The sequence below is a fragment of the Strix uralensis genome, chromosome Z, assembly GCF_047716275.1.
Source record: "Strix uralensis isolate ZFMK-TIS-50842 chromosome Z, bStrUra1, whole genome shotgun sequence".
Classification (NCBI taxonomy): domain Eukaryota; kingdom Metazoa; phylum Chordata; class Aves; order Strigiformes; family Strigidae; genus Strix; species Strix uralensis.
The window spans coordinates 26,934,341-26,958,208 of NC_134012.1; the positions used below are offsets into that span (position 1 = coordinate 26,934,341).

The 23,868-nt window shown below is 36.8% G+C and overlaps 1 protein-coding gene across 1 annotated transcript in view; it reads left to right on the forward strand.

Annotated features, from left to right (window-relative positions):
* Nucleotides 1-23,868, forward strand: part of ANKRD31 (ankyrin repeat domain 31) — a 71,465-nt gene that overhangs the window by 41,378 nt on the left and 6,219 nt on the right. The window contains exons 15-24 of the mRNA XM_074857007.1: nucleotides 446-631; nucleotides 1,326-1,468; nucleotides 3,456-3,615; nucleotides 4,084-4,181; nucleotides 4,947-5,028; nucleotides 7,217-7,313; nucleotides 9,901-10,957; nucleotides 13,189-13,329; nucleotides 13,900-13,996; nucleotides 17,212-17,409. Coding sequence (XP_074713108.1) covers nucleotides 446-631; nucleotides 1,326-1,468; nucleotides 3,456-3,615; nucleotides 4,084-4,181; nucleotides 4,947-5,028; nucleotides 7,217-7,313; nucleotides 9,901-10,957; nucleotides 13,189-13,329; nucleotides 13,900-13,996; nucleotides 17,212-17,409 — 2,259 coding nt within the window. The remainder of the gene's footprint in view (nucleotides 1-445; nucleotides 632-1,325; nucleotides 1,469-3,455; nucleotides 3,616-4,083; nucleotides 4,182-4,946; nucleotides 5,029-7,216; nucleotides 7,314-9,900; nucleotides 10,958-13,188; nucleotides 13,330-13,899; nucleotides 13,997-17,211; nucleotides 17,410-23,868) is intronic.

Consider the following 23,868-nt stretch of genomic DNA (forward strand, 5'->3'; position numbering starts at 1 on the left):
TGATACAGAATTAGGAACAGAAAAGAGGTGATGGTCAAGTCTTTGCTTTTATATAGTTTCTTAAATACCTTTATGTATGTACTGTATATATTTAGCAGGCATGCCTGATAACTTGGAAGCAGTTCATGGAGAAACATAACATACTCCCTACCTCTATACAGTGTAAAACTTGAACCTTTTTGCTTTTTTCGTCGATCCCTAAGTCATTGTACCCTTGTTAAGGTACCTAGATTTGAACTGTAAATTCTTTTGTATAGGGTCTGTTTGTTAACTGAGCTGTTGCGCAGTACCTTCTAATCTTTTGATGTAGTCAGTTAATGTTATTGAACAATTAAGCAACAGTACTGCACACATTTACATTAATTCAAATGAGTTATGAAGCTTAATTCTTTGTAATGAAACATTTTTTGTGGTTCCTAATGAACACCCAATATTATGTGTTTAGAATTCGCCCTGTCTACCAGAAAAGAAGCTCTAATTGGTACCTGTAATACAAGAGGTAGGAGAAAGAAGAAAAAGAAAAATGCAAAAGGGGAAACTCCGCTGCATATTGCTGCTAAGAGAGGAGATTTGTCTTTGGTGAAAACTCTGATATCATCTGGAGTTTGTGTCAATGAACAGGACTATGCAGGTTTGAAAATTACTCTCTTATGGGCTAGTTTTACTATACAATTTGTGTAATTTTAATACAATTATGGATTCTTGATTTATGACATAATTGTGAGGAGGGAAGGAAGTAATTCAACAAGTGCAAGCACAGTCAGTGAATCCCTGGATTTTGTCTCAGCATGGAGCTAATGCAGCCTTTCTCTCAGCATGGAATGTGAACTTGAAAGTTCGGTAGAACAACTAATGCTTACGCACGTGAATATATACACGTGTGAAGTACGTTCACGCATATCTCATTTTCTTAGGAAATGAGGACAAAAATCAGGTGACAAGATTATTTTTCTTCTTTCTACACATTTCTAAATGTATAATGCATTTCTGGTTTTATAGTCTCAGAATGGATGGTATTCTATTCTGCATGCGTGGTAAACTTGATATTATAAAATGCCAGTGGGATTAGAAATCAGACTATTAATATTATGCTTCTGAGTTTTTAGAGTCTTTCTACTCTATTGTTTTGTTTCTTTTATTATTTTCAGTAGTGTAGTAGAAAAGTAAACAGTATCTTTCTGCTTAATATTGGATACATTTTTCTCTAAACTAGTCCGTTGCTTATAGTACAGCGAACACAGCAAAATGTATAATTGCTAATTAGTGATCTGTGTGGATCTTTCCAAATCAGATGCATCCTGTAAGTGTCATTTTGCTTTTATTAGGTTGGACAGCGATTCATGAAGCTTCCAGTGGGGGATTTACTGAAGTGATTTTAGAATTACTGAAAGCCGGTGCTAATGTTAACAGCAGAAGTCTGGATGGTATTTTGCCAATACATGATGCTGTTTCTGGCAATTATTTGGAGGTACATTTTTCTTTTGCATTAGACTTCCTGAGCCTGATTTCCAGCAGAGGGTCAGAAAAGCAAAATCCTGGTTTAAATAAAGAAAGTCAGAGTTATCGATATAATTTTAGTGTAGATTTGCATTTAGAAAATAAACCAGTGTTCTTTAAAGTGATCAAAATTAGAAGCATTTTTTGATAGTGACAGTTGAAATTGTACAGTTAATTGACTTTTTCACCTCAGTGGACAAATCAGAAAAATTCAGGAACTCCCGCTAGTTCTCTCCCACATATTGGGCTATTTAAAAGTAAACTGAAATTGAGCATTTGCAATTTGATCATCTTGTCCAACCCCCCTGCTGTGGGCAGGGACATCTTTCACTAAATCAGCGTGCCCAAAGACCCATCCCACCTGGCCTTGAACAGTTCCAGGGAGGGGGCATCCACAACTTCTCTAGGCAACCTGTTCCAGTGTCTCATCACCCTCATTGTAAAACATTTATTTTTTGTAAAGAAAAAAATCCTAGGCCTGCTGTTTAAAAATCAACCATTTTTTTTCATTAACTGGTCCCTTCCAACCCAAACCACTCCACAGTTCCATAGAATAGGATAGACTATTTCAGTTGGAGAGAGTGTACAACGGTCATCTAATCCAACTGCCAGATCAATTCAGGGCTGACCAAAAGTTAAAGCATATTATTAAGGGCATTGTCAAAAAGCCTATAAAACACTGACAGGCTTGGGGCATTGACCATCTCTCTTGGAAGCCTGTTCCAGTGTTTGACCACTTGGTAAAAGATTGCTTCCTAATGTCCAGTCTAAACCTCCCCTGCTGTAGCTTTGAACCATTCCCATCTGTCCTATCACTGGATCCCAGGGAGAAGAGATCAGCACCTCCCTTTCTACTTGCCCTCTTCAGGAAGGTGCAGAGAGCGATAAGGTTGTCCCTCAGCCTCCTTTTCTCCAAACCAGACAAACCCAGAGTCCTCCGCTGCTCCTCACACGACATTCCTCCCAGCCCTTTCACCAGCTTTGTTGCCCTCCTCTGAAGGCATTCAAGGACCTTCACATCCTTCTTAAATTGTGGGGCCCAGCACTGCACACAAATAAATAAAACGTTGGTTTGGCACAGTGAGTTCAAGGGAACTGAGCATAAAAAGGTGATGCAAGATTGGCTTAAATATACCACTTATGTTCCCATCAGAAGAGCTGATATTTTATCACATTTATCTTTTCTGTGAGCAAGGATAAAATGAAGGGGATGATTTCATAGGCCTGGTGCCGAACTAGCAGTAGGGTTCTTGAAAACATATAAGCTATTATTTGGTATTGTGAGGGAAAACTATTGGAGAAGATTCTGAACTTCTAGAGAGTATTCTTTTTATGATACTTTCTGATACTTAACCACACTTTGAATGTAAGAAAGAAGAGGAAATCCTAAAGATGAGAAATCATATGTATGAAGATTCTTTACCATCCAAGCTCTGACCACATCAACACTTTGATATGATCTGTATTTTAGGGGGTAGATGATTGTAGTGATGCAACTAATCTCATTTCCATATTTTACAATTAAGCAGATTTGCAAATCAGAAAAAAAATCATCAGTGCATGTAACCAAAAAACAAAACCACTATTAAATACTTAAAGAAAAAAAAATCCGCTTCTCTGCACTTTGGTCTTAGTGCAATTGACAAGTTCCTTTTAATGTAGATATATGAAGTTTTGTAATTTTGCTCTATAACAATACCATAAAGATGATAGGTTTAATGACAGATTGTGAATTATTTGTGTATTTTAATGGGAAAATTAAAAGTGTAAGATAGAAGTCTGTCTTGACAATAGCCAATTAAACCTGTTTGTTTAATTTGGATTGCAAGTGTAACAGGTTTTAGAATATCTTATTTGTATCTTTATTATTTGTGATTTATGATATATATACTACACATGTAGTTGTATTATAAATCCACAAGAATTATCACAATACAAATAATAATAATATACAATAGGCAGTCAGGATTCTACTACAGCATGGAGCAAATCCCTGTGAGAGAAATGGTTCAGGGAAAAGTGCTTTGGATGAAGCTTGTGATGATGAAATGAGAGAACTGCTGAACTTCTACAGTGCTATGGAGTCTGTAGTTCCTGTTGAGACTACGGAAGTTACAAGTATGTTGGTTTTGTAATGTAAATCATAGGATTACCCTGTAGTCTTAAGGAAAAACTATACATCAGAATGTTGCTGATTTGTGGAGCTGCATGTTGCCTGGCACTAATATTTTTAAATCAATTAATAATAAACTCATGAATTTTATTTATTTATTTATTTATTTTCAGAAAAATGGAATACATGAGTTGTTTTTTTTCTGAGAGAATGAGGTATAAGGACATACTAGGCTCTTCATATTTTTTTCATTATCTATATTTCCCTTTACAGGAACCTTGTGTTCTTCAAAGTGGTAACTTTAAAGACTTACTTCCTTATGCCACCTAAATTTGATCTCATTTGCATGTAGAAGATACTGTTTTATGATGTGATCTGCCATTGCATCTTTGTAAACTATATTAGCTAATCTAACCTGTTATGTTCCTGCAAATTAATTTTAAATTCTACTTATTTTTTTCTTCATTGTGGAGAGAGAAAACATCCTTCTAGGTCAAGATCAAAATATCTTTGTTGCGACTACTGTAAAAATGATGCAGCTTTGGAGCCACAATATGGGAAATACAGTGTGGTAAGTATAGATAATAGAGTTTTGTTAAACAGCTTCATAGTGTAGTACTGTGCAGTGTTGTTTACTGGGTGAATAACACAAAAGTATTTAAATAATTAACCCTTCGAAGTGTATGTAAAAAGCAGCATCATGCAGAGGTTTACAGTATATAAGCTGTGGTTTAAAGCATATGAGTGTGTATATTATCACTTCTCTCTGGTCATGATCCTGTGCACTTACATTTATTGGGCAAACAGTAGTCAATGCTTACATACATTTCTTAGTGCTTATATGAATAGAAAGGTCAGGGATCCTGGGGCTTTTCATCACATTTCCAGAATGGGTGTTTGAAAGAGTAATGATTTTTCTTCGTGATAATGAAGGTATTTAGAAATTGTTTAATCTTAATTTAAAACAGCCAGGAAGATTTTTGCGTAAGTTGTATGTCAGGAGAGCTCTTGATGGTATCTCTAGGTTCTGTGTACCTTGTCTAGGTAATGCAGTCATGGTGGAATTCACTGTCTGATCCCTGCAGTCCAGCCAGAGGTGGGTCTCTGAGCATGGACTAGTTTGAATGCCTGGGCAAAACCAGGCTGTGACAGCCCCTTGCAGACCATACCCTTGGCACTATGCAGATCTATCATACCAGTGCCCCAATTGCCTTTACACAGTAATTCCCTACCTGGAATGCCTTCAGTCCACTGACACTTATTCTGCATCATGGCCTGCATTTTATATGGTGCATTTGGCTCTAGTTCTTACTATCATTTCTGTGTTTGTTAACAGGAGTCTGTTGCTGCCATACAAGCTGCAGAAGAGGAGCAAAAAGAGCTGTTGCTACTTGAATTGAGAACTTCCAAAGATGCAGGTAGACATAAATTCAAGTTGTTTCACTTTTTTTTTTTTTGGTGGGGGAGTGGGTGGGGGGTAAATATCTTTGGTAATGTAATTGTTTTTAAAATAGTATTGCACATAATATATTTGAATATCTCCTCTGGAAAACATGCTTCAGAGAATAAGATTTTAATAACAGCTCTCAGGTAAGTGCATTTCCTGAAGTACTTACAGTTTATATAGGAATGAATATGATGACAAAAAAGGAAAGCATGGCTCTTGGAGGTATGTGTTTCAAGTCAACCTAATCATATAAAAAGGGATCATTAGATAAGAATGTACACTGTTGACAGCATTATTCAGTTACAAGTACACAAGCCCTTCCATGATCAGGAACAATTATGTCTGTATGTAAAGTAACAGATGCAGCATTTTCATTTTAGTGCAGCTGGACTTTCAGGAGCCTAAAATAATTTATGAGGGAAAAAGGAGACATCTTTAGGGCAGACACTGTGGATGATGGGCTGTTTCAGAAATGCTGGTGCCTGGAGGTATAATTTGTTTTAGGCTATCAAATCTCAGTTCAGACTTATCTCAAGAACCTACTAAGTGACACTGAGTTCCTAGGAGATCATGATGCTGGTGCTGTGTAGCAGTTTGAGTCTGTTGTGTCTGTGCCATGACTGTTCAAGTGGCAAAGCTTGCTGCAGGAATGTATTTGACCGAAGTCTCTCTTCCCAGCTGCCCTTGCCGTCTAGGCAGGGCTGTTTACTTTGAAGCAGCTCATGCCCATGAAAGAGTTTTGCTTCATGACAGAAAGGAAGGAGTTTTTAAAAATGTATTTTCCTGAATATATGGTGGAGCTTTCAAAGTATATTTAAAATAGTCAAATTATCCCCTTAAAAATAATGTGAAGTATGGAATTATGCAGATATATAGCTTCCAACTCAAATTTACAGTGTATGAACTGTTAATTAAAATTATGTTTTCCTAAAAAAATATTTGACAAACAGATAGATGATACAATAGGCAGAAGCCTATAGATAAAGATCGGTGCAATTTCATAAATGAGCTAAATAAAGCTTTCGGACTTTTCCTGTTTAGGGCTATGAGAGAAATGGACATGGTGATCTGTTACCACCACTGACAAAAGCATTAATAATCTAGCACTTCTTAAACTAAGTCATAGTTACTACTTGTGAAGAGGCACAAGGCTAAATAAGAATATAAAAGTACAGTGACAAACTTATAACACAGAATAAAATCCTCAAAATATTTGCATGCAATACAACCTACTGTAAATAATAGATTCCGATTCCCTATTAAGCTGTCTTAATAAGAGGAATAATTTCATATTTTTCTATTTTAGTAAGTAAATAAATACTGGTAGATACTATGAAACAGTTTGGGGAAACATTTTATTAAAGCCATTTTTAATTCCATAATTTCCATTTTTCATGAGTATGGAAAGCTTGTATTTGCTGGTTTAGAATTTCAGGAATTAGATTACATGTTTAGCATATTGTACCAGTGGTATCTGCCAGTTATGACCTTGGAGCTCTCCCTTATGCTATATGGCTAAGAGATAGGGCATATAAAGAAGAATTTGTAATTTCTCTTCTTATTTTAGAAAAATATAGTTAACAAAAAAGGGGCAACTTATAATTAATTTTTTTTTTTTTTTATAATATGGATTTGAAACTATGTAAAACTGTGGTACATTTGTTTTTAACATTATATGTAACTTGGAACAGTCTCAGCTCATTAAACTATTTTATAATAGTTCAAACATAAAGGTTTTAGCCAGCCACCTTCTTAAGACTGTAACTTCTGCAGGTGGCCTCACATGTAATTGTCATGTTATGCAGCTCCTTGCAACACAAAGAACTTCAAAAGTTTCAGTGCTTATCATCCGTAGGACCATGCTTTAATCTGTCTTGTTCTCGTAGTAATTTCCTAGACAAGGCACTTGCACTTCAAAATTTTCCAGTACTTGGGCTATTTCCTTTTAAGTTAAACTTGTATTTAATTCTTTCTATAAAGAATGTCATTAGAAGTACTCTAATTGTAAAATTGTCATTATGCATGACAGTATAAGGTACTGCTGTAACAATATTTTCATACTTGGGCTGTGTGTTTGCTACATTAAAAATGTTAGCACTATAGTTATTTTCTACTGCTTATTGCCATCATAATTTTGATTATATCAAAATATTGGACAGATGTGTATATCCAAAGGCTGTCTCAGATACAAGATACTTTGAATGAAATGCTTGCAAAACAGAAAACAGAAAGGGATACCCTTGCTAAAAAATACAGGTAAGTAGAATACAAGGATTGTATTTATAGGAAGCTATTCTTTATAGCAATAGTGATCGAGGTTGTTAGAAGGTTAGCATACAGTAGTGTGAAAGTAAAACCGTGTGGTGTTCATTCAGATTTTGCAGAGGCATGATACATACTGGCTTCAGTTACCTCCAGTAAGAGTTTACATCATGGAAGAACTTCAAGGTTTAGCTAATGCGTACTGATCAGTTACTGTGCACACATTGAGCTCTGAAATTAGGTAGTGAACATACAAAAGGTGTGGAAAAATACCTAAGCAGAAATTAAGAAATGGAGGTACTGAGCAGTTAGATTACTTTTGCAGCATCATGGAGGAAAGTGGTAGCAACTCAGACACTACTTTTAGTGTCCTTACCTCCGGTTTTGTTTCTTCAGCACCACTAGATTGGGAGTGCTCCACACAACCAAGCAATACCCACAGCCCACAAAAGCCATTTAGAGCAATGGCCTGGAGCATGCTTGCAGACATTCCTTTTCTGTGAGGACACCTCAGTGTGAGCATGGGCTCTCTGAATTGTCAGCTTCCAGTTGCTAGCTCTCACAAGGCCTCTTTTTACTCTACTTCTAAAAGGGATTACCTGAATGCTGGTAATGTGGTGAGTGCTCAGTTTTCAATGTAGCATTGTGTTCAATGGATGCTTCTAGGCCATCCGATGAGGATGTCTACATATTGTTTGTGTGAGCAGTATTCGTTTGGTCATGTAAAAGCAGCAGAGTACAGCTTTCAGGTAGTTCCATGGCAAAACATACAGTCTGGTTGAGCAAAGAGACTGACACATTTCTGTCACATGCCATTCTATCAGCTGTAAAAGGTAAGATACATAGATTACACGGATAATAAAATAAAGGAGAGGGTTTTATGTGAAGAGAAGTTAGGGTTCCAGGTCATTGTTGTGAATGAATTAGTGACTGAATTAAGAAACAAGAACTGTAAAATTAGTATCTATACAAAGTTATCTGCCTTCTAATATTGAGAGTGAAACTGTGTTCCAGAGCGAAGTGATAAATATTTCCAGGTATTGCAGATACCCTGCAGCTAATGCAACAGTTATTTGTCAACAGTAATGAACTACATGGCAAATTACATTAAATTTTGTTTTTATTATTTATATGGTGAACATTTTATTTTGCACTAATTAGCATATAAGATTTTGTTACATGAGAAATAAATGTACAGAAGATCAGGAAGCATCATCACATTTTCCGCCTTTCTGTTGTTAAGTTAGTTTGCCCAGGGAGAGATGCTACTAACACTTTTCCATTTCTGTCTGTTCCTTTGAAGATACTAAGACGTATCTCTCACCTGACAAAATGATGAAAAAAAAAGCATAGTATTTGTTAGTGGCTCTAAGTTACTTTGCCTTTGTCATTTTAGTCACGCTATCTTTGCCTCTTCAGCTGCAGCTTCTTATGTACCTGTATAGCAATAAAGCAACAAAATTTCCCTGGAGAAACACTGCTAGAAAAGTGTGAGAAGCCTCACTGTGGGGGAGGCCATAGTTGTCAAGGCTTACTCATATCAGTGATTGACTGTATGCTGATATGTTAATCATAACGTGGATTCTAAACACATGTGATAGCAAGCAATATCACAGTAGAGGCACCAATACTGTCACACTGTGGTTTGGCTGTGTTTGTTCTGCACCAACTAGTCTTGCTGTATCTCTGTCCTGATCCCCTCAACAGTCTCTCTCTTCCGAGACTGGGATGGTGTTACTTGCATGGCACCTCTGCTGTGAGTGGAGTTAAAAGCAAACCATGCTGCTATTCCTTTTCCCACACCTTGTGGTACTCCCTTGTCTTCCCAACATGATGCCAGAATGGTAGTGCAATCACTTGTCCCATGAGGGGGAATTAGGAGAAAAGACTATTATGCTGGGCTGGTGGCTCTTGTGCCAAACAAAGTGGGGTAAAATAAAAAATTCCCTTCCAGCAGGAAGGAGGTAAGTCCCCAAGTGAAGGAGTCTCACAGGAAGACCAGCTCAGCTAGGGAGCAGGGTCTGATGAAGGGAGAGACATTCCCAAACTAACACAACATCCAAAACTCCTCTGTCCTCTTTTCTTAATGGTCATGTGGTATTATTACAGTTGTGTCTTCACAAAATGTTTTGTTGTGCACAATGTAAAAAATTTCTCATAGTACCATTCTTCAGTAGCTCATCCTGACCTTATTTTAAAAGGCTCCAAATTAGAGCTGCAAAGGCAGTGAATTTCAGTGAACTACTGTGATATTTGGTGATAAGAGCAACCAGTAGTAATACATAACCAGCTTTGATTCTGTGAATTAAGTGTAGTATAGGAGGACAAGGCTATTACTGAAGTTTTGATGCTTTACATCCTACTTCCAGATGAGATTCTGCAGTTTGTTGTGCATAAGCCTGAGATTTGAACCTTAAACTTTATACATGCTAAAAATATGGTTCAAATTTTATGTGTTGGCAGAGTCCTTTGAAACATGTTTCTGTTCTTAGTGGGTTACATCTATTAAACTGTTTTTATTTTGTGTTTACAGTAACTCTGGTGTCCTTTTTATTACTTTTTTTTAAAAATTTTTCTATAGGGCTTCAGTGGAATCTTTTAAAAAAGGAGCACTGAGGAAGCAATTAGTTAACCTTGCTTCTAGGCAAAAGGGTCTGTTGACTGTTGTCCAAACTCAGGAAGAATTAGTCCAGAAAATACAAAATTACAGAAGAGCAAAGCAAGTGTTCAGTGCATCATGTTCAAAGAAGCAAATCTCAAACTTAGTTATTTCCCATGGAAATGATAAAAGACAAAGTTTAACTGCTGATGAAATCATGTGTCCTGATGTAGTTACATTTAGTATGGGGCTTGGTGCCAGCATGCCTAATGGAAGCAGAGTAAAAGCACATCTCTCTTCAGAAAATAGATTTTCAGCTCAGGAATGCAGCCAATATCCACACATCTGCTTGGATGAGACAGGAGCAAATAAAGAAGCAATTAGAAGCAAAGAGGCTTCTGATCATGCTTTGGCATCTGAAAACAGGGTAAGAGAATATCCCTTCGACAACATGTCAAAGCTGACAAATACTGTAAAAGTGGTGATGTTGCCTTCAGAACCTACTGTTTCCACTGCTAAAACAAAGTGCTCAGAGCAAAAAGACATTGATTGTGTTGCAATTGCAGAACAAGGAAACAAGTCTTTAAATCCCACTTCAGTGACCAACGCATTAAAAATTGTAGAACCCCGAAGCACTGTTGTCAATAACAATGTCTGTCAACCAGGCAGCGACTGCCAGCAGGTTCTTACAGATGAGGATCTATACAGCTACGTAAATAAGAAAGAAGCTTTCCAGCAGCAGCAGCAGCAAGTAATACCGTCAACATCTACAAAGAACTTCCCTAATACTCTGCAGCGAATGATCTTTCCAAGTAGTGGGAACTCATTTAATACCAACTTGGTGCTTACAAATCTTACCTCAAATACAGATTATCCAATAAACCTCAGCGCGAAATCTTCCCAGAGCTACAGTAGTCAGGAACGTGAACAAACACAAGTGAGGCATAGAAGAAAAAACAGCAAAAAGCTTCAACTGATAGATCTACTTGAATTGGGAAGGATTAAGCCAGGAGAAAATGTTTTAGAATTCAAACTGCAGGTGATTGTTGTGGTATAATAATGTTAACATTAGCATATAATGAAAAAAACCAAACACTAAAATGGGGAAACAGCAGTTCTCATGGTTTAATATGCATCTTTAGTGCTTAGTATTGAAAACTTTTATTCATTGATTGCAGATAATCTTTTATGTGTTTTAAAGGAAAATGCTATGGATGATGTCTTCTGCCAGCCCTTAATTTTAACACCCAGAATACTGCATATGTAAAATTTGCGTTTAACTTTGCATTACCAGTTTGTTAACATTTCTTATTGCTAGCATGAGAGTGGAATTGTTGGTTAGTCTACATTGTGTAATACCTGATTTTCATACTGGAAGAGAGGGAATGTTAAGGTTTTTATGACTTAATGTGGTTCTTGGAAGCAACTATGAAGTCCCTCAAATAAAGAAATGTGACATCAAGGATTTCGTAGTGCTGTGATAGACATGAATATATGCATAATTACTTGTTTACATGCCGACTGGTTCTATAGTTTACAGTCTTGTATGATCCATATTTGAAAAAGAAAAAAAAAACCAAACTTTGTTTTTAATACAAAAACATGTCCCTGTGCCCCTAAATACAGAGCAGATTTGCAAGGCAGCTGCCAGTGGACTGGCTTGGTATTGAGCAAATGATGGAATTATTGACTGAATTCCCAGCTGCAAGCTAGTAAATTTCCAGGGCAACATATTGATTAAAACATGAAGGGTTCTTTTCAGCCAACTCACCAGGTGTAGTTAATGTAGAAAAGACACCTTTTTCTGCACCTATAATCTGCTTGAGAATGCTTTTCTGCTGAGAGTGGCCATTTCATGTGTTCTTGTGTTTTGTAACATAAGGCAGTGTGAGTAAGTCACAAGCCTCTGTGTTGGGCCATGTCATAGGTATATACACATGCTTCTTTAAAGAACATGTCATATTCCTCTGCACTTCAAGATGTCTAAATGGAAGGAGGAAGAATTCAGTATGCTTACTGTCATTTCTCAAGATTGTTATCTGTGATACCGGCTTGATGCATGTGGATCTTAAGGACTTATAACAGTGTATAGAAACGATATTTTGAGTGTAGAGAAGTCAGTGATTTCTATTAGAAAGAAAATGACACTCATTTATGTCTTGGAAGATAGTGCTCTAGAGATTGAAGTTTAGAAGCCAGTGTCTGTTGCATTGCAAAGAGGAGATGATCAGTAAAGTTTCCTTCTTTCTCGTTAACAGTGATGTACTTGATAACAGCATACAGCTAGCGCATAGTCCTTACTTAAGGTTAGCTTTGTGCAGGCAGAATGCAGTTTTTGAATGCTGTAGACCTGAGCTGTGAAACTGTGAATTGGATTGAGTGTCCATCAAAATATTTGGGTTAAACATCTTAACTTAGATTCTTATAGACACTGCAAGCCAGTGGATATGGTAGGAGGCAGTTCAGTATTTGCTGGTGGATCATTCTCTTATTCTGATTGTTTAATGTCATGCATGCTAAGCAACCTTACTGAGTTCTAACAGTTTATCAACAGCTAATTTTTGCATTATTTAGCTGTGTTAGCCTAACTGAGACCAGTATAACAAAACCATAATTTACTGAACTATAAACAGCTATAAACAGTGCTTCTGGAGGTGCATATATGTTTGCAGAACTGGGGTATATTAGCATTATCAGAGAGGCAGTAACAATAATTTCTTTTATACTTTATTTTGCATAAGATAAAGCTGTCGCGTTCCTCCTAAAACATGTGAGTGATGTCCTTTGACATAAGTGAAGTTTTTATGCAAACACGTTGAATCTTTGAATCGTTGCTGGGATCTAACTGTGACATGCATTTGTTCCACACCTGTGAGGCAGATTGCATTTGAGTAACAGTTTCTTGTTGCACCAGCTTGCCTCATGTGAGTTCCTGAGTTCACTGTTGCAAATTAATTTATTCACAATCTTGTTATGTCCAAGAGGAACTAAGATGCAAATACAATTCTGATAAATAGACATAGGGAGATTTGTCCTCTTGACAGTGGTGTCTGTGTGGCCAAAACATCTTATTCTGGTGGAATAAATCCTTAGTTTACATACCATGGTTTATCAAAGTAGCATTAAATTCTTTATCTTTTTTTCGGGGAAAACCAGAATTAGCTGTAACTCTTCAGCTATGTTCTTCAGCATTTTTTCATGTTTTAAGGATGTTAATTGAGATCTGTTAATTTGTGAGTTGAAAATTTTTTCTTAATTTTTCTTTTTTAGGAATTTAGTTATAAAGCCACGCTCTTAAAAAATGGCAAGATCAGAACGAGTAAGAGAAGAATACTGCAAAATCCAGTTCAGTGGGTTAAAGACCTGCTAGGAGGTGATATTTCTGTGACTCGAAAGTATGTGTGGAATAAGGTAGGCTTGATTTTACTCCCCAAAATAACAATAATATATAGCAGTAACAAATTTCACTGATCTGGATCTCCATACTGTTCTTAAAGCAAAAGAGGGTACAAGCGTATATCTTAAAAAGTCTTCTTACACTTAATGCAGAAGTAGCAAAGAAAGATCTGCATAGCTGTAGCTGTATGGTGGTGAACTAGTCACAAGTGTTGGAGAGAATGTGGAATGCCCACCTGTAAACTATCAGTGCTTTGAAAGAGTAGTTTTAAAGATGATTAAGAGACTGACAGAAAAAGCTGAAAGGTAGTTACAATAATAAGGAGCAAGCTTATTTGAAATGTCAGCGTGTCAGGGACAAATGCTGCAAAAATACTGGCAGAGTTTAGAGGGCTTTGCAGATGGGTTGTATTATACTTTTCTCCTTTAAAATTCAAATTAGCAGAATTTCTGCTTGATCTTGACAGACACAGATTAGACGGTTAATGCATAAACTCAGTTTTATAAGAAAAATGAAATTTTTACGCCTATCAGAAAAAACACAAAATAAAATGGTCAGTTACCCATTTAGATTTGTTTGTACAGGTTACATATCTTGGGACACAGTTGTCAAAATTTCTTTTTGAAGAAGTGTCAGTTTCTAGTGACCTGGAATTACCATCACAAGAAAGAGAGCCTTTGGGTATGTACCACTTAAAATCTAATATGCACCATGACTGAAAGCAGCAGAAAGTGATTTCTAAAGAGCTTAAGTTCAAAAATTTCTCTGTCGCTTTCTGATTTTTTTTCTGGGCTACATGCTTATCACAGATCTTGGGCTTGAAGAATAAATAGTGCCAGAACTTACGCATGATCTCTAAAGAAATAAGTTTCTTTTCTTCCATAAATCGGTTGTGTGAAGAGAATAATTACTAATGACTTGGTTGCTATGTAAAAAATATTTATGTAACCTTTTACATTGAAAATATTTAATAAATAGTGGTTTTTAATGAGCTAATTCAATACTTTTTTATTCTGTGGAAAACTCAGATATACTAGCATAAGTTTTAGTCACATGTACATCTTAAAAATCACATTAAATAATCTGTGTTGTTGGAAATCCCAGTATGCCCAAGCAACAGTAATAACTAGGGGGATATTTTATTCTCTAAAAATAAACAGTCATAAGAAGCAGAGTACATTGATATGACCAAATGACATTGAACATTTTTTTCAGAACTGTCTGGCAGACTTAAGAACTTCAGCCTAATTTTGTTAAGTAATGTGTTCCCAGGGAAACCCAAGTCCCTTTGACCGCCAGTTGTACTTGGAGTCCGAAAAGCTTTTGGGCTTTTGTGATTGGTTCTATTAATTTGATAAGACACTGCACCTCATGTGAATACGGATACCAGGCTTGGTCTGTTCTTTATATACTGAAAGTAAATTAAAATATAATTTAAAATAATTAATTTGATACTCAGACTACCATGTTCTACTGGTATTTGCTTCAGGCTAAGAGCATCCAGGCGGTGAGTTTACATTGCCCTGCTTCAGTAACTTTATATGAGGTGTAAGTGACTTAAAAATGGATTTAGTCTCCTAACCTTTTAATAGGCTTTTGAATATTTCACTAGTTTTTGTAAATTATTCCTCTTGAGGAAAATTTATGATAAACATTGTAACTTCTAAAACAGAGAAATCCATTTATTAAAAAAATACTCTTGACAAACAAAAATCAGCCTGAAGATCAGTAAGTGAGGTTTTTTTCCCTTTTTTTCCTCAAATTACCCAGGGTAACCTGGGAAAGAGTATTTCAAGGTTTTTTGCCACATGTGATTTAGGATCACCCTAATGCCCAACCATTAGCCCTAGGTGAGAAACTGAGGGAGGGAAAGCAGAAGTGTTCTCCCTTTCAGTTCTGTTTCAGATACTATGTAATCAGATACATAGTAGCAAATTAAAGTCTCTTAAATCGTTCCAGAAGAGGATTAACCTGTACTGTTGTATTGTGAGAACAGTTGGGAGCATTGGGCAGCTCCCAAATGGTTTCCAGGCCCAGTTCAGGAGTTAGCTTGTTCCAAGGGCTATTCCCAGCAGGCACTTTGCCTGCAGCCAGCCTTCTTGAACCACAGGATAGTTTGCTGGTGTGGATGTGAGTTATTCAGTGCTACTTGCCTGGGGACATTCCCAGGCACTCTTTTATCTTTCTAATATACTTACAGCCTATATGTGTTTTATAGTAAAGTTTATCCTGCTTTTGTAAACAATTTTATTTTTTTTCTTACTGTATTAATTAATTATTTTTTTTCTATGAATCCCAGAGCATCATTAAAAAAGAAGACTGGAGCCTGATAATTTGAGCATTTTTGGAGGAGAATGTTGTTATTTTAAATACCCCTCCCCCACATTCCTTCCAGCTTCCCATATCTTAGCTTAGTGTTCACCAAGCTATTGTATGAAGAGGATGGGGAAGTGGGAAGAAAAATGATACAGGCAGTGGCGCTATTAGCTATCTTTTAACAGAAAGAAGCAGCTACCACTGAACTTTTATAGACACCAATTTAGGAAGCATGTCCTAAGAACCTCTACCAAATCAAGGTTCCTAGGCAAGAAAGGTGAAGGAGTTGCTGTTTTGTGGCAGGCAGCATAAGAAATATCTCAGCTTTTCAGCTTGCTTGAGATTAAGGTGCTTCAAGGTTTGTACAACAGCAGATTTTTAGATACCCGAGGAATGTTAATGCAAAAAACTTGAAGACCCCATGAAATAAAGCAGTCCTAGAGCAATGCAGGTATTTAACAGAAGCTTTTAAAGATTGCAATTTTGGAATTAGTCACGTAATCCCAAGTAAATTTCACTTTATGTCCCTTCTTTTGAGTCTGAGCCTTTTAGTCTCTTCTAGGATCACGCTAGCAGAAAGCAGGAATTACTGTATTCAAGTCTGAGTGAGAACTAAACATTAAGAAAATAAACAGTACTTTTAGACTCTCTGTATATAGGAATGCAGAAGAAACAGTGATTATATGGCTTGGAATTTATTCCGCTGTGCTTTCTGATACATGTAATGATGACATAATGTTTGCTAAAAATGACCAAGAATAACAGGGATTCAGAAGCAGGTATCAGCTGAAGAGCAGATGTCAGTTGCAGAGCAGATGTTGGTATTAGATATTTCATATTGAAAGTCCAGCAAAGTGGCTTAAAATAAAAGCATATCCAGTTGTTACAGTAAGTGTGATACGTACATTCGTTTTGCAGATTGCTGTTTCAGGAAGATGGTCTTGGAAAATGACGATTCTCTGGCAATCCCTTACTGCCTTTAATAATCATTAGCCACCTGTAAAGATTAGAACCACTCTTGCTCACCTTTAGTTCATGAAAGACTCCAAAGTTCTGTGGAGTAAAGAGTGTTTTCAAGGCAATCCAGATGATTTCTTAATGGCTGAACTGTGGGAGCTGTTTCGGAAGGTTTATGTTAGTGTTACTTCAGGTATCTAGCATAAAGTGAGCAGCTGAGCTCAATAAGGTTGCATGAAAGCAAATGAGAATAGTTTTGCTGTGATCGTATGTGATACCATGTTTCTGTTTTCCTTGAGACAGGTAGTGAAACACATATATATTTAGTTTTCAAGTTAAATTTATGTGGCATCTAATGTAATTTTGCAAAGGAAGACATATATTTTGAAAAAAGAGAATGCCTCGATCGTCTTGCAGCAGCTATGGCTGGGCTGGTAAAGGAGCAGAGGAAAGTCTGCCCTTACATGTGTTAAGTGGTATAAGGCTAAGTGAAAATTTCAGCATTTACCTTTAAGAAAAATAAAAAGCATAACTGCTCCGTGCACTAAACCGTTAAACCATGCGCATTAAACAATACTGTTTGTTCTTAGAACAAAGTTGTCTTGATCTTTTTGTGCTCTCAGGAAGAAATTTTACCACGAGGGACCCCAGCAACCACAACTATCACCATCAGAGTCCTGGCACTGTCTCTGTTGCTCAGCCTCTTAGGAGCTTTGACCTGAGTGGCATGCAGCCAAAAACCCCATCCTTACTGCAAACCGAAGTTGTGAAAACATTGCTATGTGCTGAAAGAGAAGCAGCTGTTACCAGGGAATTTAAAAGTAAGATTTTTTTTTTTTTAACTGCCTAAAAAACCTAATAGTGGGTGCAAGGGCTATACAAGAGATACAAAAGGAAAAAGAAAGTAGGTGGCATGGAATTGATTTGTGTGGGGGAGGGAATGAGTGCTGGGGAAAAATGATGACTCTGCTGATGGGTTGGATTGATCGAAATGACCCAATAATTAAGTTTTTCGGAGCGCAGTGTGTTCCACTCTCCTGTGTCCAAATTAGAAACATTTTGTTATTTTGATGTAGCTAGCAAAATAGCTCCGTATCATTTTAAATGTCTCCACGCAATAGAAGCATAGACAAATGTCTTCTGTATTTAGATGAAGAAATACGATACAAAAACATTGATGAATAGTCTCATGTAATGTAATTTAAAGGAAAAAGTGGAAATGTTCTCAAAGATGCGCTGTTCTTTGTGGAGTTGACTGAACTTCTAACTTTGTGATTTCAGTATTACATTTTTATGTTGATTGCACATTAAACCCTATCCGTAATACTCATACAATTTGAACAGTGCTTACTGCCCTTTGATCTAGTATATTTGCCTCTGCCTCCTTTGATTGCACTGCAGAGGGCTGACCCTGACTGAACACAGCACAAAATAAGAGTGGTCAACTTAAACTGCTACCATGCCCAGTGTCAGGTAACACTTTGCACTGACGTGGGTAACAGAGGTGGGTTAGGTCTGCCATGGAAGACAGTAAGAAGCAGATCAGAGATGAGGTGCCTAATCAGTGTCAGCCATTGTAAACTGAAAGTGTATCTGCAATATAAAGCAGTTCTCTATGCTTCTGCAAGTCTATACATAGGCCCTGCAGCTACAGTGCAAAGGATTAAGTAAATCCTGGATCTGAGAATCCTCTGCAGAAAAATGCTCTGTTATCCCCCTACCTTTTTTTTTTTTTTTTTCCCCAGTAGAAGCAAATAGACTTAGTATATTAAATGCCAGGTCAGAATTTGGAGGGAGGTGGTCTTTAAAGTTACAAAAAATAGATGGTGTAGTAGATTGTGTTCGCATTTATGGATCAAAAAACCCAGGTTGAACTGCCCGCTGGTACGAATTGAAAAGTTACATAGGTTATCGCTCAGAAGAGTTACTCTCTGCTGTACAGATGAACAGCCACATTGATGTTTTCTCAAATACAGCTACTAGTTATAGTTCTGCTTACCAAGGTAATGGTCTTGTAGCATGTGTGGTCCTTGCCACCCTATTATCTGAGTGCTCAATCCTGTGTGGAAACTGTTATGGCAGGAGTGTGGAGTCATTTTTGAGCAAAGGTAACCACTAACAGACATTGGGGATTATGCAAAATTGAAGATTCATACTACAATAAATATTATAAATTAGTAAATTAGAAATTCATGGAAATGTTGTTCTCTACATACATTTTTGTTTACTACAATTACCTTCTTAACTGAAGGAAGAAACTGCTTAACATGCAGTATAATCCTTAAAAAATTTAACCACCAGCACAGTTTCCACATCTCTCGCTTGTAGAACCCAAACCTTTTGCATCCAGTTCTGGGAAGAAGATTTTCAGGTTTCATAGTCTGACAAAAAACATGTTTTGAAAGCAAACTATGAAATGCAAACTCCTAATTAAGAATGAAATTTCTTTAAAAGCAAGTGTCCCAGGATGAGTATGTAATTGAGTCTCTTAAATGAAGCTTTGGAAGTAGCATGAGAAGCACCATAGATGGCTGTATTTGTTTGCCCTCTACATTTGTTTCAAAAGAACCGGGCAGATACACAATGCCTTTGCTGCTTTACTTCACTCTAAATAAATTCTGAATGTAAAGCTCAGCTTTATAAATTGGCTTTTAACTAGTTTACTTTCTGGGCTTCACTAGTCCTGGAAAATGATAGAAGAGTAATTAATTTCAGTTTTCTAGCTAGTCAATCTTACCTTCTTGTCTTGTGCACCAGCAAAGTTGTGATGCTGAAACTGCTGACTTGGCAGGAGAATATTTAAATCCAAATGAATTGCTTCAGTAGAATGAAACCAAGCTATTAAGTATTTCAATACCTCCTAGATGGGTGTACAATTGGGCTACTAATAAACATCGCATGTGCATATTTACAAGAATCTTCCATTAGACTTCAAACTGCAAACTCCTCAGATGAAGGATTTCATATGCATCTTTGAACTGGTTGAAGATACTACTTTGGTATTAGTCCAAACAACAAATCTAGCCCATTGTAGTATATTTTTCCAGTGATATGTTTAAAGCTCCATTTAATTATAATGCAAAGAAATCTTACCTCTTCTTGAAAACTTGCAATGTATTTTGTGCTGCATAGTACTCCAGTTCAAAGCCTCAGATTCTGCTTAGGCTCAGATAATTACCTCAGAAACTAGTTTCACTGGAAAACTCTACTATTCTTCACATTTTTGGAGGAAAGCTGGAGAAGATGATGACTGCCATTTACTGATTGAAAAGTCAAGATGTAAACTGAGAACGCCGAGTTTAATGTAGTTATTTTTTTAACAAAACGGCATGACTTAAAGGAGCTTGATTCTGTATATCTGAATTTTTTGGATTGGGTATTATTGAAGTAGTGGCTCATCATCACCATCAATAATGGCGATAATAATAAGGAAGAGAAGTACTTGGAAGTGTTTAAAAACACCCCAACAAGCAAACCACAAAAGAAGCCCCCCACCCCCACCCCCCCCCCAAACCTCCACAAAAACAAGCCCTTAACATGTATTATGTGTGTTTTCCTTGCTAACTATAGCAAGATATTCATCAACTACACAATATCCCCATTTATGTGACTGTAAAAGACAGGGCGATGAACTATATATATTCTTTGTGTTTTGTTCTTGGGAAGCAAAGTGAGATTGTAGACAAATACTTCTATCCTTAATCTTTTCCCATTTCAGAGGTATCTCAAGGTGCAGCTGTTATACTGTTTTCTCTTCTTTATGGCTTGCAGACAAAATATTTAGAAGTATTTTCTGGTACTGTAAAGTTCCAGGCACTTGCTTTAGGTACTTATATACTTCACAAAGAAGCACACAGTTCTGTCAGCAGAATTTACAAAGCTATATTTTCCTGTAACTTTGCATACCATGGCTGAAGTATAGGCTTCCTCCATCTGCACACACTTACTTTCCAAAATCCTCTACCTGCGCGTACTTGACTATCAGCAAGGTGGAAGGTCACATGACTGACTCAGAGTTGAGCTATGTGGCCAGCAAGAGCCAAACAAAATTCACTTTTTAGGAGGCTGAAAAGGAAAAAAAAGAAAAAAGCAGCAGCTCTCAAGGACTATGTGCCATGGAAGCCAATTGTAAGAATTTAATGTCTGTATTTCTTACCTGTCAGTCAGGTTTTTCTGAAACGGGCAAATCATTTTAAAAATAACTAGGTGACAATGTGATTGCACTGAACCATAGACTAATGTAGGTTAGATGGGGCCTCTGGAGGTCTTTAGTCCAACCTCCTGTTTGAAGTAGGACTAGCTTTGAAGTTAGATAAGGTTGCTCAGTGCCCTGTCCAGTCAAAATCTGAGTATCTTCAAGGACGGACATTCCACAACATGTCTGTAAAACATATTTGTATGCTTAACCATGGTTATGGTGAACTTTTTTCCCCATATATCTAGTTGGAATCTTGCTTTTTAAAACTTATAACCACTGCCTGTTTTTCTTGTGTGTAGAAACCTTGTTTCCTTAAGAGTCCTGGCTAAAAGTAGACTGACTCATAGTGAAGAGCTTTAAACACTGGCATTCTGGCCTTTTTACTTCGTAAAACAAATTGTAAAAAAAATCCGTTGATAACTGACCCATCTTCTTATATCATCAGCTGAACTATAACATTTTAATCTGCTTTGGTGGTCCCATGGAGATTGAGAGAAGACTAGATCAAACAACTGCTGTAGATAATCTACCTAGAACACATCTATCTTTTCTTATCTTACTTGTGAAAGCAATAAATGAAAGGCAATGTGATAAACAGCAAGCTTCGAGAGGCAGTGGCTTTAGCTGCCGCTTTTCTTGAAACAGAGAACACAGGCGCTTTTGACACTACACTCTGGTAATGTCAAATGAAAGCATTTAGGAGACTACCTGATGATCCTTACCTTGGTGAGTATTCTGATTACATCACACATATATTTTTATTCAGCAGTGACTTTTAACAACATTGGGACAAAGCTTCTAAACAAAACAATTCAGTGTTTAAATCACCACATGATAATAGTCTAGGAGAAGGCTCTAGAATTTGTTCTGAAGCTGTACATGTGATGGTTTAGCCTCTGCCGGGGTCTGAGACCACGCGGCCGCTGCCCCTCCCCCACAAAGGGAGTGAAATACAAAGGCCCAAGACTGAAATAAGGAAAGGCTTAATACAACAATGCAATAGCAACACAACAAACAACAACAATAACAGTAACAGTAATAGTGATAGCAATGAACAGAGCAAAATAGCTACCACATACAGCAGTTTGAAGCACGATGTACAAAACCACGAGTGCACCGCGCTCCCGCGCCAGGAAAATGTGACCTGCCAGGATGTGACGTCCGCATGGTATCTGAATAACCCGGCTAGAGCTCCCCCCCCCACAGCTGGGGAAACTTAACCCTATCCTGGTTAAACCAGGACAGTACATAAAACCCACCAAATGAGTCACAGCTCCTGTAGATTTTGCTAGTGCATGAAAACGATGAGCTGTTGGTTTTTCTATCAGATAGCTGTTCCGACCTGAGCTGAAACTTTGTCTTCTGTTTCTTCCAGTCTCAATCTCTGTGTGTTATAAACTGCAAGAATTTGGAAGTGTCCTGTTTTTAATTACCCAAGGTTGACCCTGGAACTGCTTCTTATCCAGTGGATGTCTTGGGGCATTAAATTCAGGTTTACTAAAATAGTTAGAAATAATTTTAAAGAACCAGGTATTTTCCTTCTAAATGAGTATACATTATATAATTAAGTATACAATAATAACACAAAATAATAAGTTTAAAAAGAAAGAAACATATGGTGGGAACCTGTACCCTGCTAGTCATACCAAGAAATAGTGTCCTGTGAATCATTTTAAAGCAATCTTACTGCGTTTTAATAAAGGATACTAGTGTATGCATTTGTTGTTGTTGAACTCAAACTTGGTAATTTGGTATTTAAATAGAGTGATTGACTTAATCAAGAAACTGAAAGGCCATCTAGACAGCTGTATAAAAATATTTCTGTGAGAACAATGGAATCAGCCATTATGTTTTATTTTTAAAGTACTTGTTATATTTTATTTCTTTATAAATTCAATCTTGAATATAGATTCTTTTATTTGAAGCTTTATACATTTCCTGATTGATATTTGCATTTATGTCAATTGTATTTCTCTCACCTTTTGAGGAAAAAGTCATGTTACAGCTGTACTAAAGAAGGTAAGAGCCACTGAGATTTAAATTGTTGTTATGTTTCCCTGATAGGTCATTGTAACATGACTGAATTTCTGTAACAGATTGGAGGTTTTGAGTTTCCCCACACTGCTAAATAAAAAAACTTAACAGTATCTTAATACACCAATCCAAGGACCCTAAAGAATAATAATTCATAATGTATCATATCATATAAAGTATTTATTACCGGCTAACAGGCGTATGCCCAGTGTATCTAGGAGAAGAGAAAAAACAGTTACAGTATAAGATTATGATGTAGGCAAAAGTTTTAATGGGGAATAATATATTGTATTTATATCTCTTATCTACGTAATGCTTGCCAAAAAGCTGTAAGGTATTATTAATGTTGTACATTTTTCAGACATTTAGAAACAGAAAGATTTACTATTCACTGTATCTCTCAAAAAGGTATTAACATCTTCAGGTCCGTGTTGTGGGAACAATACTTTCTGCCACATGAAACATAAATTAATCAAAGAGATTTCAGCATAAACCTTGAAACTGATGCTTTAGAGTAATAGGCATGAATTCTTGATCTTTAATCATACCTGCAAGTCCTTTTTCCATGCAGATACAGAGTGTAACAAGAAGGGCCACTGTTGCGAAATACTTTCAAAGAAGAATTATTCTAGGTACCTAATCTTTTTTTCCTGCATTATGACATTGTTTTTGCCAGTCTCACTGGAGGACAAAAAAAAAGAATGAACTTCTGAGGAATACTATTCTTTACCGAGTGGAGGAAGAAATGTTACTTTCTCAAATCTAGCATTTTATCTAGAAGCAACAAAATAGAATAATGAATTGTGAAAGTATGAATTAAGTTCCACATTGCAGGCAAATGATGAACTGAACCTACAGATCGTCCATGTGAGTCGTGAGTCATGTCTGATCTGTGAAGGAAAGAACTGTAGACTGAGGGACTGTCAGAAGGTGCTCTAAGTCCTTCTGGCCCTGTTGTAGCTGTGCTATGAAGTATCTGGTCATTATAGTCCATTAGGTAGCTTCCAGACTGAAATGGGTTTTTTTATTTCATAAGATGTTATAAATA